We start from the raw sequence: 14,632 nt of genomic DNA, 5'->3' as shown, positions 1-14,632 counted from the left end.
GTGGTAATTGGTTCATTTAATAGAGACAATGCTGGATATACAAAGCAAGACAAGCCTTCTGCTTTAGAGAGAAGAACCCTACCTATGACAGACAAGTCCCTTTGAAGCCAATTGTTAAAAATATATTTGGTCTTTTTTAGTCTGTTTGTGCATAACAGACTCTGCTCTGTTTGTTTATGACCAATGAGGGTTTTTTTTAATGCGACAGTATGCCCATGACGTCAAATCTGCGCGACTGCAGTGCGGCTTCCGCACATGCTTGTATGGATGTGTTGAACAGTTTACAAGTTTATTAACTGTGTGTGGTCAACGACATGGATGTGACCGAGGCTAACGACGAAACTTTTGGAATAGAGGTCATTTTTCCAGAGGATGGTAAAACAGCTCCATGTTGTCCGCACGGTGAGTCTTAAGGACACAACAGTGCAGCCAAACAACATGTCCTCTGTGTACACACGTTAAACCCTATCACATTAGATCAGTTAGTCTGTGGCCTATGGACACACTACACAAAAAAGCTCGTATTGCAGTAAAATATCACCGACAATGGCTTTCTACTCCAAGTCATTTGACAGAAATAGATCATGTGAATAACGTATGGTCCAGTCGTTTTAAGACAAAATAGGGTTCAACGTTGAACAAATTACAACAGGAACAAACTCAGCTGATTTTGTATCCTCAATAGTCAGTAAGGGAAAAAAATGCATTCGTCGGCTATTCATCATTTTTCTCACGTGAATAGGGAAAAATAACCTTCAGATATCACCATGAGAATTACCGCGTTGATTACTTACATCAAGATAAACAGAAAATGTATTACAATTTTTTTTCAAGTGGGACAACGGGGCATAATCTATTTACGTATGTGTTAATTTTCATAAATACCACAACATATCTTAACATTGGGTATAGCCTGGTGAAAATGGATTCTTGACATATAAGGGTAAAAGAGTTGATGTTAATGTCTGAATGAACCCATTTAGTCTATGAGCATTAATAAAAGGCTGCAGGAAGAAGGACTATTATTGGGACTTCTATTTGGGATTTTTCATGTCCCTTACTCAGGACACATTGAGGTTACAAAATCAGTTGAGTTTGCTTCTGTTGCAGTTTGTTCAAATTGTTTTCATAAAATGACTGGACTAGTATCATAACCTAATATTTAATTATGTTGCTGACACCCCATCTCATTAACCTAAAATGTCTACTCATTCTGTTGTGAGTGTTTATGTCAGCGTTTAGGGTTCTAAATTCAAATTGGACATGATTTCCACAGAGTTGAGCTCACCTCATGAAGTCCCTCCCGGCAGAATAACATGCATGTCCCGTGTTTTTTGCCAGGTCCAACCCTGCTGTTTCAGAAAGTTGGTAAAGGAGGTGAAAAGGGCAGGACGTTTTATGCCTGCTCTGCCTGTAGAGACAGAAAAGACTGCAATTTCTTCCAGTGGGGAGATGAAAAGGTAGGCTCACTGAGATTCTAACTGTCACTTACAACAACGTCCAGTACCAGATTCATCCAGTGGACTCTTTGATTTGAAATCATTTGCTGTGAAGGTGTCAGAGGTCAGGCTTTTGGCCAGAGAAGCAGAGAATCAGTCAAAGACACCCCCATTCTCCCAGCAGGAGAACGGTAGCAGGTAAGATGTCCGCTCCCAACATACACCACGGTCCTGCACAGCTGTCTTCTATAACATGCTCACAGATCCTCTTATCATTCTTTTTTTTTGTGTTACTGCAAATGTGAATTAAATGAATGAATGAAAATACAAACTCAGGGTATGTTAAGGGATTTTTTATTTTCTTAGCTATTTACAAGCTGATAAAACAAGCTTTCAGGCAGCTGTTGAGTAACAGAAAACATGAATTGTCATCATAGTCAATACAGTGTTTCCCCCAGGTTTACAGCGTTGGGGGGGGCTGTTTTTTGTAGGAGTGAATCATCTTCTCGTACAAAATAATAAAGGATCTCTGTGAAATTGTTTGGAAAGATGCTCCACTCCTAACAGTAAAAACAAAACTGAAACTTATCAAACAAATCGCACTGCAATAGGGGAGAGCTGGGTCGATTAAAACACTTTTCAGTTAAACGTCTTTTTCAAAGATGACCTTAGGTATACAAATAATTGTATCATTTGATTAAGGATTCACATGTGTATTCTCTTAGTTATAAGTCAGATGATCACGCTGTTTTAACTAAACGTCAGTTGACATTTGTTTCAAACGCCCCACATTTAAAACAGATATGCGGGACGAATGAAACAGCATACCAGACAACACACTAGTGTACTCGCCACTGCTAAAATTTCACATCATTTCTCAAAATATGAACCGGTCAAAAAAATATTTTTGTCTTGTGCATCATTGTCTGGATGCTCATTTCAATTAAAAATTACCTTTCTTTTTTTATACATGTTGGAACGACTACATTTTCATTTTATTGACTTATTTCCCTCCCAAGTCATGTTAATTGATACAGTTATAATTATTTATTGGCTTTTTTTTTTCTCTCTGTGGTGATTAATGTGTTGATGCATGTTATAAACATGTTTTCTTCATTAAAAATATGTTATTCAAAGCAGTTGTCATTCATTGCAAAACAATCATTAATTTGTTTATTAATTCATTTATTAATTCTGTGATTTTGATCACGCAATTTGACTCCAATTATGCATGGACCACTGACATTTAAACCTTTCTTGCCTTTAAACTTCAAAACTCTGACACTGCACACTTTAGGACAAGTTTAAGTAATAATTCATCTGTTGTTTAGTCATATTATTATGACATGAAACAAAAAACACAACTGTTTATAAAAAAAAATCACCACACAAAAGATTTGACTTTCCTCATTCACAAACAGGTTTGCGGGGATAACTTTTGAACGGTATGACGGCATTACATGATAATTCATGGAGTCGGTCAGTCTTGCGTGCTGAAGGGACTGATGAAATTTGATGTGTCCGACTTGCATGGTTTTCCAGGAAATCGCAGTGTTACATTTGTCCCATGTTGCAATCGTACCGGCTCTCCCCCTACAACTTTAAGCTTTAACTTTAAACTTTAATACGTGTGATGTCTGGAAAGTATGTTGAGTACATGTACTTGATTACTAAAAAAAAAGCCACACCGATTATTTACACAGTTTGCTATTATTGTCTCTATTCACACCATCAGAATATTAGCATATTAATTTACACTTTCTGAAAGGGCTGTAACTTGTCCCTCAGTTTTAGAAAGTTTGCCTCCCTCCCGCTGGATGAGAAGAAGTTCTGTCAGGATTGTCAGATTTTGCTCTTGCCAGGAGTGCATGAGGCCCACTCCTCTCACAGAACCACAGCCGTCTCCACAGCCCAGCTGAGGAGGCCCAGTGTGCTGCTTCGTCCTCTCGACAACAAAAAGAGCAACGCCCAGTATTTGTTCACCGACCGCAGCTCCCACTTTCTGCTGGACACACTGGCTGCTCTGGGATACATGAAGGTGCTGTGTGTGGGCACCCCCAGGTGAGGCAGATATTGAGGTGGATAATTGTAGATACCAGAACATCAATTTTCATCACAATTATGGTGGGCCATCCTGTCTTTAATGGGAAAGTTCACCCAAATTTTTTTTTTGTGCGTGTCCTGTGACACAGGTCATGTCTCACGTGTCCTGCATGTATTTCATTTTTAGTGAGTGATGATTGTTGTTTGTACCAGACTTCAGGAGCTGATCAAGTTGCGAAACTTGGAGCAGAAACACGAGCCAATAAAGAGTCTGCTGCTGGACATTGACTTCAGGTCAGTTTGTCTGATTTGTTATCATAGGTGTGTCTCTATCAGGGTAAAATGTGGCCGCTCAGAAAGTTTCAGGCCACGCCCTCTCAAATGTTCGTTCACTTGCCATGTTTCCATTACAAAAAATGCCCCATAGGGATTTAGGAGACTCTGGAGGTGATGGATCATTCTGAATGGGTTTGGATCGCTGTTGATCAGTAATACAGCGGTGTGCCGCTCTTCCTCAAAGTGAGAAATACAGACTTGTGTGTGTGTTTCATTCTTCTACACCACTGTATAAAAGTGCCTGCTCTACTTCGCCCTGTTGTTGTGGAGTCTGTTCTACCACACGTCACATCAGCAACCGGGCTTCCCTCAGGGGAAAAAAACTGCCCTGCCCCCAAACGGCCGCTTGTGCAACTCTCATGCAAATTAGGGGCGTTTCGGTGAGATAGACTCGACACCTTTCCGGAAACTAATGGAAACGCACCTCATGTATCATGTTGTATTCTACTGTACAGCTGCTCTCATGTAATGCTATATATATGGTACATGCACAGATAAGACATGCACACATCATCTTTAGCAAGACATTCAAATAGAGTCCATCTGGCTGCCTGTGTAGTGACTGCAGTATCATGGAGTGTTGAGGTGACAGAGCTCCAGGTGATTTGGCCACATCTGGTTCTCTGGTGGTCTCAGGAAACGTATGGCAGGGTACAGAGGCTCAGTGAACTGGTGATGAGCTCTGTCAAACACGGGCGTCACAGCTGCGGAGAACCTCTGCAGGGCAGCCATGGTGTCCGAGTTGTAAAACATGAGCTGGCCCTTGTCATAATTCAGCCACACTCCAACCTTTCCCAGCGGCATTTGCCCAGCTCCCTGGCACGCCAAGCGCCGGTCATTGTGCCAAGCAGAAAGATGGCCGTTGCAAAGCTCCACGCACCAGGAGTTCCTGTTTCGGCCCAGTTTGGTGCCCTTGTCTCGACCCTTCCTCTCCAGGCTGGCATAGGCCACGCCCACCGCCCAGGCAGAGCAGCAGCGGACATCCACCTCCCAGTAACTCTGACCAGATGTGACAGGACACGAGCCCAGAGCACAGCACACTTTATCAAACTGAAGTGGATGTTCCGGGGATGAATGGGCAGAGCCTGAGAAGGACATGCCTCGCCCCTCTGAGGTCACCGAGATCTGGCTGTGGCACGTCTGCCCGTCAATCACCATAGGGTATGAATCTGAAATGACACATAGAATCCTTAGATTTGTTGATGATTTTGACCTTTGGCCATACATCAGTGTGACTGCAAACAAGTTCACAGCAGGTCATTCTTATAGCGCTGGGTAGTGTCAAGACATGCACCTGGAAATGAACGGCCACCCCCCAATCTTGTCTAGGTCAAAGTCCTGTGTTTGAATAACCGTTTTTTTGGTTGAGTAGGGCCTCCATACAAAGAGAAAGCTGCCCACAGAGCCCCCAATCAAATAAGGCTTCATTATAACATTCATTCATTCATTCATCTTCAACCGCTTATCCCGGGGTCGGGGTCGCGGGGGTGCTCGAGCCCATCCCAGCTGACATCGGGCGTAAGGCGGGGTACACCCTGGACAGGACGCCAGTCTATCACAGGGCACATAGAGACGTACAGAGACAGACAACCATTCACACCTACGGGCAATTTTAGACTCATCAATTAACCTAACACATGCATGTCTTTGGACTGTGGGAGGAAACCGGAGAACCCGGAGAAAACCCACGCAGACACGGGGAGAACATGCAAACTCCGCACAGAAAGGCTGAGGTCGGGATGCGAACCTGTGACCTTCTTGCTGTGAGGCGACAGTGCTAACCACTACACCACCGAAATAATCAATTTCAGGATCTTCTGAATCGATATTGAAGTGGGAAATATTATATTGCAATGCACTGATGAATTAATATTTTTAGCCACCCTACTAAATGAGTTTGCTTGTGTGTGAGATTGCTATAATGGAGAATTAAGGGCCTCAGTACCTAGCAGTAGAGTCTTTCTCTGCAGCTGAGCCTTTAGGTGTCTGGAGATGGAGGATAATGTTTTTAGGAGCCTTTCAAATCTCTCTTCATTCAGTTGAATTTGCTCCTCAGAGGCATCTGGCTTCTTAGGACTGAGAGTGACCACAGAGATACAAATGAGACAGAGAGGTGTGAAGTAAAGCTGTACAGGAGGAGCTGGGAACTTTTCATTGAATGGTATATTGTAGTTTTACCTCACATTCTCAGAATGACCCTGGAGATGAGACAAACAGAAATACTGATTAAACAGCAGAAAAATACCTTCAGCTCTTATATTTTGAAACCACGTTAAGGGCACAGACCCTCCCGTCTTCCTCTGCCGCAGGGCTGTCACTCAGGGCTCTCTGGATGCTGCTGATGGCCTTAGTGATGTGGTCCTGATGGTGTTTCCAACTTTTCAGGACCTGGTCCAGTCGGGTCCTGGTCTGCCTCAGGTCCAGCTCCAGACAGTCCTGGACGACCTGCTCGTCCTGCTTCAGTACACACTGCATGTTCTCGAAGCGCTCTCGAACCTGCTGCTTCATCACCTCTGTGCTCCTCTTCAGAGGGAACAGAAAAGCAGGAGTGACAGATGTTGAATACACAGCAAAGGACTGTATTTATGTCATCAGCCTACTGCAGTCCTCCTTGTTGGTGGTCTGATATGTGTGTATTCGAAGCACTAGTTCCATACTTACAGAGAGATCTGCTTTGCGTTTCTTCAAAGACTGGATGTGAGCTTCAGTTTTATACCTCTCTGCCTGCAGCTCCTCCATCTGTTTGGAGAGCTGCTCCTGCACAGTTACAAACACTTCATGTGTTGCCATGAAAATAGATTTTTTTCAGCTTTGATGGATGTGAACTGTGGACTAGAAAATACACCGGTTATGTCAGTCTGTTGACAAAATGTATTGTATGTTATGAAACCTAAGCAAATATCAATGATAGAATTATCTGATAATCAACGAATTTGTGATTTATAAGATGTCATAAAACTGAAAAATGTCCCTCATCATTACCTCCAGCTCAAGTTTAATTGTCTTGAGTCTTAAGTTTGCAGACAACACCACCTTGGTTGGGCTGAACTCAGGTGGAGATGATTCAGCCTATTGAGAATGTGTCATCACGATACAGCGCCCATCATAGTATTCCCCATTTTGGCAGGGACCTGCAAACTCACCTTGCATTCACTACATTAATAGCTTGAGCCTAACAAGAACATTTACATCTTGCTCTGTCTAACACTCAGGGGTGAAGGTAAGCCGATACTGGCCAGTACGGCATACAACTAAATTATTTCTTTCCATACCGGAAAGAAAAATATACTGCCTTAAAAAAAATTGCATATTCAGTATGACAGCACACCTGCTAACATCAAATAACCAGAAGCAACACATTTTCCCCACTATACATTGCATGTGACTCGTTCTGAACTGTCCCTGAATTGTCTGAACCTTCAGTGCAGCGTTTCACTCGAAATACAGACAGCGAGATAGTGCGCGTACTGCTTAACCATCCTTTGCTAACATGCAGCTGGTTCCCAAAGTGTTTTAGTGAACATACAGTTGTTGCAAATTCAGACAGTGAGCGAGCAGCACATGTACTGCTCAACCAGATCTTGTGCCAATGTGCTCAGCTGGTAATCATAGTGTTTTAGCAGACAGATGTTTGCTGCAAAGTCTGAGACTTTCACACTAGCAGTGTGATAAAAAGTACTTGAGTGATAAGAGTTTCTAGTGAATGCTTTATAAGTAGACTGAAAAAAACACATTATATATTATAGTGTGCGCACTATTGGTCAATATGATAGAAATAGAAACTCCTTTCACCCCTGCTCACACTGTTCATAGCCCTAGCCTAACCAGAACTGATTTTATCAACTTTGAAATCCACAACAGACTCCCACTGCTCGTATGGATCAACACCGTCTATCTGCCAGCTTCTCTAAATATCTCTGCCTGGCCCTGGTTGTAAATTTGTCCCTGTAAGGACCCTTTTCTTTTGCCTTATTCTAATATCTCTGCTCGCCCTGGCTGTAAGTTTGTCCCTGTAAGGACCCTTTTCTTTGGCCTTATTCTAAATACCTCTGCTCGGCCCTGGTTGCAAGTTTGTTCCTGTAAGGACCCTTTTCTTTTGCCTTATTCTAAATACCTCTACTCGGCGCTGGTTGTAAGCTTGTCCCTGTAATGACCCTTTTCTTTTGCCTTATTCTTCTCCATTTCTTCACAATTGTCTCGTCATATCTCAGTTTAAACGCAATGATTACGTCTATGTGCTTCAAGTTGTGATTCAAACTCCATACTGTAGCACTTTCTGGTGCAGTGTTGCCCTGGCAACCAGTAGCGTAGGATTCCAACATGGCGGCCAGGCTCAGACCCCTCCCAAATTATCACATGTCTGATCATTCTCAATAGGGATGAGGTCAAAGAACTGACAGCGTGGTGCTCAGCGAACAGTCTCACACTGAACACCACAAAAACAACAGAAATAATTGTGGAATTTAAAAGGCAGGGCAGACCCAGCCCCGCTCTACATCAACGTGGACTGTGCGAATGCACTCTTTCAGAGTCTTAGGGGTGCACATCTCTGACGACCTCTCCTGGACTGCTAACACCAAGGCGGTGGTGAAAAAGGCCCCTTCCATGGGAGTGCTTAGGAAAAACAACCTGAAGGAGAAGCTGATGTCACCTATTACCGAGCTATCATCGAGACGATACTGACTTACTGCGTTTTGGCGTGTTCTGCTAGTTGCACAGCAGGGGGCAAGAGAGCGCTGCAGGGAGGGATTAACACATTCCCAAAGGATCACTGACTGCTCTCTGCCCAGTCTGGAGGACATTGCCAGCTCCCGCTTCCTCAGCAGAGCTGGCAACATTATTAACGACAAATCCCATTACCTGTATGACGTGCTGCCCTCCGACCGGCGTTACAGGTCACACAAAACACAGACAAAAAGTCTCTGGGATACAGTGCCTTGCGAAAGTATTCGGCCCCCTTGAACCTTTCAACATTTCGCCACATTTCAGGCTTCAAACATAAAGATATAAAAGTTAAATTTTTTGTCAAGAATCAACAACAAGTAGGACACAATCGTGAAGTGGAACGAAATTGATTGGATACTTTAAACTTTTTTAACAAATAAAAAACTGAAAAGTGGGGCGTGCAATATTATTCGGCCCCTTTACTTTCAGTGCAGCAAACTCACTCCAGAAGTTCAGTGAGGATCTTTGAATGATCCAATGTTGTCCTAAATGACTGATGATGATAAATAGAATGCACCTGTGTGTAATCAAGTCTCCGTATAAATGCACCTGCTCTTTGATAGTCTCAGGGTTCTGTTTAAAGCGCAGAGAGAACCATGAAGACAAAGGAACACACCAGGCAGGTCCGAGATACTGTTGTGGAGAAGTTTAAAGCCGGATTTGGATACAAAAAGATTTCCCAAGCTTTAAACATCTCTAGGAGCACTGTGCAAGCAATTATATTGAAATGGAAGGAGTATCAGACCACTGCAAATCTACCAAGACCCGGCCGTCCCTCCAAACTTTCATCTCAAACAAGGAGAAGACCGATTAGAGATGCAGCCAAGAGGCCCATGATCACTCTGGATGAACTGCAGATAACTACAGCTGAGGTGGGAGAGTCTGTCCATAGGACAACAGTCAGTCGTGCACTGCACAAATCTGGCCTTTATGGAAGAGTGGCAAGAAGAAAGCCATTTCTCAAAGATATCCATAAAAAGTCTCATTTAAAGTTTGCCACAAGCCACCTGGGAGACACACCAAACATGTGGAAGAAGGTGCTCTGGTCAGATGAAACCAAAGTCGAACTTTTTGGCCACAATGCAAAACGATATGTTTGGCGTAAAAGCAACACAGCTCATCACCCTGAACACACCATCCCCACTGTCAAACATGGTGGTGGCAGCATCATGGTTTGGGCCTGCTTTTCTTCAGCACAGACAGGGAAGATGGCTACAATTGATGGGAAGATGGATGGAGCCAAATACAGGACCATTCTGGAAGAAAACCTGTTGGAGTCTGCAAAAGACCTGAGACTGGGACGGAGATTTATCTTCCAACAGGACAATGATCCAAAACATAAAGCCAAATCTACAATGGAATGGTTCACAAATAGACATATCCAGGTGTTAGAATGGCCAAGTCAAAGTCCAGACCTGAATCCAATCGAGAATCTGTGGAAAGAGCTGAAGACTGCTGTTCACAAACGCTCTCCATCCAACCTCACTGAGCTCGAGCTGTTTTGCAAGGAAGAATGGGCAAGAATTCCAGTCTCTCGATGTGCAAAACTGATAGAGACATACCCCAAGCCACTTGCAGCTGTAATTGCAGCAAAAGGTGGCGCTACAAAGTATTAGCGCAAGGGGGCCGAATAATATTGCACGCCCCACTTTTCAGTTTTTTATTTGTTAAAAAAGTTTAAAGTATCCAATAAATTTCGTTCCACTTCACGATTGTGTCCTACTTGTTGTTGATTCTTGACAAAAAAATTACACTTTTATATCTTTATGTTTGAAGCCTGAAAGGTGGCGAAATGTTAAAAGGTTCAAGGGGGCCGAATACTTTCGCAAGGCACTGTAGCTTCTTTCCCAGTGCTATCTCCACAATAAACACGCAAAATAAGATCCACACATAACTGCCATTCTTAAACCTGACACTGTACCGCCATGTCTTTATCCGTATTCGTACGTTACTATGTGCTATATCATATATGTGCAATATCATTCCATTTACTGTTTACTATGTGCAATATCGTTCCACTTTTAATAATATTTATATTCATCATAACTATTTAATACCATAGAAATGCAACCACTCCTCCTCATTCTCTTTTTTCCCCATCTATATACAGTGGGTACGGAAAGTATTCAGACCCCCTTAAAATGTTCACACTTTGTTAATTTGCAGCCATTTGCTAAAATCATTTTAGTTGATTTTTTTCCTCATAATTGTACACACATGACCTCGTCCAAAAGTACAAAACCCAAAGATATATAAATTCCTGTGATGTAAGCCAAAGAAAAGCATCAAACTCAAGTTTTGAAGCTGGAACCCCCAAAAAAGACTAAAACAACGAACAAGTGCTTTGTCAATTGGCTTTCGTTCAATTTGTCATTTCTTTTTTCATCTGAAAAAAACAAGCAAATACACAAAACACAACACCACATGAGTGTACAGAACACAACAGATGTTTCTGGAGACACCTAAAACTGATGAACACACAAGTCATTAGTAAAAGCCTGGGCGTGGGGGCGTTGTATCTATTCTGTTGTCTTCTGTATTAATTTCTGTATCTGTTTTATTTTCAGTGTTTTCTACTAAATGCAATGTATGTGTTTTGATGCTGGGTTCTTCATGTGCTAGTTACTGCCCATTCTACTTGTGTGTTTTGTTTGCTTTTGGTTGTAATACATTGAGCTGTCCAGGCCACCATAGTTTCAGCATGAAAAAGTATAATGAATTTCATTTCAATGAATGTTAGGAAATCGTTAACAGGACCTCATGTACATGTTGTGACCTAGACCATCTCTGAAGTACTCCTATCAGAGTGCACATGTGCATAATAACTTTTCTTTATCATCTTTTTAAGTATATATATCATTAAGATTCAACCCCTGTTTTAATTACTACTGCATGGTAGCAGTGTGCTTCACCACACTCATGTTTACTTGAGACAGCTGTCCAGCTTTGGCCATCTTCTTCAGTAGTTTTGGAGAACGAGGGAAAGGCTGAACAACCCTGCTGCTGTTTGAGTCCAGCGGAGTGAAGCTCAGTCCGTCCTGCAGTGCAGTCTGGGTGGCTGCAGAGGGTGCTGCCTGAGCCACTGTTGACTGGCCCTTACAAACCGATGCTGCTGCTTTTTCTGCCATTTCTGAGGACTGAACAAAACAACAGCCATGTATAAAACCTCTTCCTGATACATGTTCTCCCTTTGCACCGTCTAAAGCATTTTCTGTATATTTGTTATAGCTGTGTTTGCTGGGTAAACCTGTTCTTCGGGTTTTTGGAAAATCTGTGAGAACTTGTAGCCCATGCCATTTTTTTTTTTTGCAAAAACCCTGTCCAGGACACATGATCTTGTTTTCTCTGCAGTTTTACTAAAAAAAATAGAACCACTGAAAAAGTAAACCTTTCTCACAGCTTTCTGCATGTTAAGCATTCAATTTAGGCATATTTTGCAAGTTTTTCAGTCAAACAGTTCCCTGGGAAATCAATCTTTAGACCTTTGCATCTCTACAACTGCAATATATTCATAATACATATTCAAATACAGTGTAAACTGTATTCTCTTCGCTTTATTTAATACTGTTTTTGTAGTGTTTCTTACCTGAGGTCTCTTTGCGCTGTGTCTCTGCTGTTGGATTCCTTAAATAATGTGCAACGAGGGTATGTTCCCTACAAGCTTCAGCCTGCAGCACACAGTCACACACCTTACTGTTACCTGGATACACACTTGACGCTCCCCTGTCTTTTCATACTGTACCGTTGATAAGTTCAAACTTGCTCTTTTTTTTGGGCCTGCTGTTAATGGGAAATAGAAGAAAAGCAAAAAAAAAAAATTCAATTCAGTTTATTTAAGGAAGGGGGCAATAAGACACATGATCATACATGGGTTAAAAATGCCAGAATTAGCTAAAAGTTGAATGTATATCTGTAGTCTACTGTCATCGATAGAAGAACAACATCATAAGCTTGACAGAACTCCACAGAATGAACAGAACAGGTAGCAAGGTGAAATAACAGCGCAAAAAAGAAAGTTGTCTGAATTCTGAATCCTTAATGCTGAACAACAGTGTTTTCATGTTTCAGATATGCTCAGTTCTACAGCCAGGATGAATTCTGTCACTACAACATGTTCAACCATCACTTTTTCAATGGAGAGGTAAGCGTTCAAACAATTATTCTACAGTATATATGTGATTTCCACTTTAATAAAATAAAGCTCTGTCTCATGTTCTCAGGCTTCCAGTGCGGTTCTGCTGGCCTTCCTCAGAGAGTGTGGCGGGCAGAAGGTGGTGATGGTGGCCGACCCTCCGTTCGGTGGCCTGGTGAAGCCCCTGGCAAATAGTTTCTCTCTGATCTCACAGACGTGGAGGAAGCTGCAGAGTTATGGTCAATGTCATTTTTCATATAATCCTCAATGATAGCTCACCACCCTGCTATCTGTACGTCTGATCTTTGTGGGTCCACAAGAGGAATTATTTTTGCATTAAGGTATCTTAAAAATAAAAACAAAAAGACAGGACATTTAAGTGTCAATAATGGTTAATAGTGAGTGTGAAATAATGTTAAAATATAATAATTATATATGAATGTATTTTCGGGCCACTAAGGGCAACAAAAGAAGTCGTTTACCCCAAATTGTCGGCTGATAATTCTCTGTGGGTTCATTAAACAACAGGCCCCTTTCACATGACACATTTGATCCATTGTCCATCTAAAAGTATTGATCAGTGTAGCTTAAACCTTTTATATCAACAAGTTCCATTAAGATACAAAATATTTGAATGATTGTGCTACTTTTAGTCTGTTTGTATTAAAAAAAGTCATGTTCCAGTGTTTGACACTAACACCCATGTATTTTTGTCAGCAGACAGCAGTGATGCTGACATGCCCATGATGTGGATCTTCCCATATTTCTTTGAGCCACGCATCTTGGAGTGTCTCCCCTCATTCATGATGCTGGACTACCAGGTAGGCATCACTTATAGCCATTGGTTTAGAGAGAAATAATTACCAGACGGATATTGTTGAAAAGAGCTGAAGAGCTTTACTTTCAGGAATCATGCAGTACAGTACCAGTGTGGGACCATTTTGTTTCATTTTAAAGGAATACTTCACCTTCATAATGATAATTTGTATATCAGTTACTCACCAAGTGTTGCCTTGAATTCATAGAGGAAACCTTTTTTGTCTCATGCTTCCCCGGTGAACGGAGAATCCCCAAAAAATAGCAAAGTCTTATGCATAAAGAAAGAGGGCTCCACATATACCATCAAATTACAAACTCTAACAAAACTTGTGCAGTAGTCTTGTTTATCCACTTGCATGTAGTGTTGTTTTTGGCGGCCTGTTTTACTTTTAGTCTAGTCTAGTTTTAGTCGACTAAAAGTCTGAGCATTTTAGTCTAGTTTTAGTCGACTAAAACTTATGACATTTTAGTCTAGTTTTAGTCAAAGAAAATTGTATATTAGTCTCTTTTTAGTGATGCAATTATATTTAATATGATAAAAGTACCTAGTAGTATTGACAAAAACCAACATTTCCTTGAGCCAAACCCATGCAGATATCTTTAGTTTACAGCATGTACAAGTCTAGAATAAGTAATCCAATTTATGTTGATGCCAAATTCAGTTCAGTGTGATTTGCTCTGTGAAATACAAAACTAGTGAAAGTATTTGGCCAACAAGGGGAAGTTTAGTGCACTTATAGAGTGAGTCAGTCAGGTAGGAACTAAAAACACACTTTACACTCTCTCACAAATAAATACATGTACACACGCTACACACGCTAGCCACGCGCGCATGTGCGCGCACACACACACACACACACACTAGTCTCTCTCACAAACACGCTAGTCTCTCTCACACACACGCACACACACGCTAGTCTCTCTCACACAAACGCGCACACACACACACACACACACACACACACACACATCTCCAGTGGCTAACGCCAAAGCTAGGGTTAAAACCCGACACATTAACCGTAGCCTCATGTAGCATGAGCTTAATAAAACAGAAAGTATCGTTACGCTATGTCTTGACTTAACTAAATATCATTATGGGATGCCCTGGGGTGTCTCTTAAGAGCCGTGGTGTTTTTTC

The 14,632-nt window shown here is 41.8% G+C and overlaps 2 protein-coding genes across 4 annotated transcripts in view; one reads left to right on the top strand and one right to left on the bottom strand.

The window, feature by feature from the left end:
* Positions 1-271: 271 nt before the first annotated feature.
* Positions 272-14,632, top strand: part of zcchc4 (zinc finger, CCHC domain containing 4) — a gene marked incomplete at its 3' end in the record, with an annotated part of 28,037 nt that continues 13,676 nt past the window's right edge. Inside the window, exons 1-8 of the mRNA XM_083936827.1 lie at positions 272-402; positions 1,342-1,460; positions 1,555-1,637; positions 3,228-3,500; positions 3,696-3,776; positions 12,612-12,684; positions 12,764-12,914; positions 13,396-13,496. Coding sequence (XP_083792953.1) covers positions 315-402; positions 1,342-1,460; positions 1,555-1,637; positions 3,228-3,500; positions 3,696-3,776; positions 12,612-12,684; positions 12,764-12,914; positions 13,396-13,496 — 969 coding nt within the window. The 5' untranslated portion in view covers positions 272-314. The remainder of the gene's footprint in view (positions 403-1,341; positions 1,461-1,554; positions 1,638-3,227; positions 3,501-3,695; positions 3,777-12,611; positions 12,685-12,763; positions 12,915-13,395; positions 13,497-14,632) is intronic.
* LOC310963875 (E3 ubiquitin-protein ligase TRIM62) lies at positions 3,922-12,211 on the bottom strand. Of its 3 annotated transcripts, XM_083936828.1 has the most exons (7): positions 12,130-12,211; positions 11,471-11,680; positions 6,480-6,575; positions 6,105-6,341; positions 5,997-6,016; positions 5,764-5,894; positions 3,922-4,987 (listed from the first exon to the last, which is right to left on the bottom strand). In XM_083936828.1, exons 2-7 carry the CDS (start codon positions 11,669-11,671, stop codon positions 4,389-4,391), a joined length of 1,284 nt encoding a protein of 427 aa, XP_083792954.1. In that variant the 5' UTR covers positions 11,672-11,680; positions 12,130-12,211; the 3' UTR covers positions 3,922-4,388. The 3 variants fall into 3 exon arrangements, with proteins under 3 accessions (XP_083792954.1, XP_083792955.1, XP_083792956.1); XM_083936829.1 differs by lacking the exons at positions 11,471-11,680; positions 12,130-12,211 and adding an exon at positions 6,801-11,425 and having other exon boundaries at positions 6,480-6,650; XM_083936830.1 differs by lacking the exons at positions 11,471-11,680; positions 12,130-12,211 and adding an exon at positions 6,801-11,425.

The sequence above is a fragment of the Echiichthys vipera genome (genome assembly GCF_963691815.1).
Source record: "Echiichthys vipera genome assembly, chromosome: 22".
Taxonomy (NCBI): Eukaryota; Metazoa; Chordata; class Actinopteri; order Perciformes; family Trachinidae; genus Echiichthys; species Echiichthys vipera.
The sequence above is the reverse complement of the archived record's forward strand: the minus strand, read 5'-3'. Positions and strand labels throughout refer to the sequence as shown.

Coding starts and splice junctions, on each gene's coding strand:
- LOC310963875 (XM_083936828.1), bottom strand. CDS start 11,671: ATGGCAGAAAAAGCAGCAGCATCGGTTTGTAAGGGCCAGTCAACAGTG. Junction 6,017..6,104: donor CGGCAGAGGAAGACGGGAGG/GTCTGTGCCCTT, acceptor TCTCATCTCCAG/GGTCATTCTGAGAATGTGAG. Junction 5,895..5,996: donor GGTCATTCTGAGAATGTGAG/GTAAAACTACAA, acceptor GGTCACTCTCAG/TCCTAAGAAGCCAGATGCCT.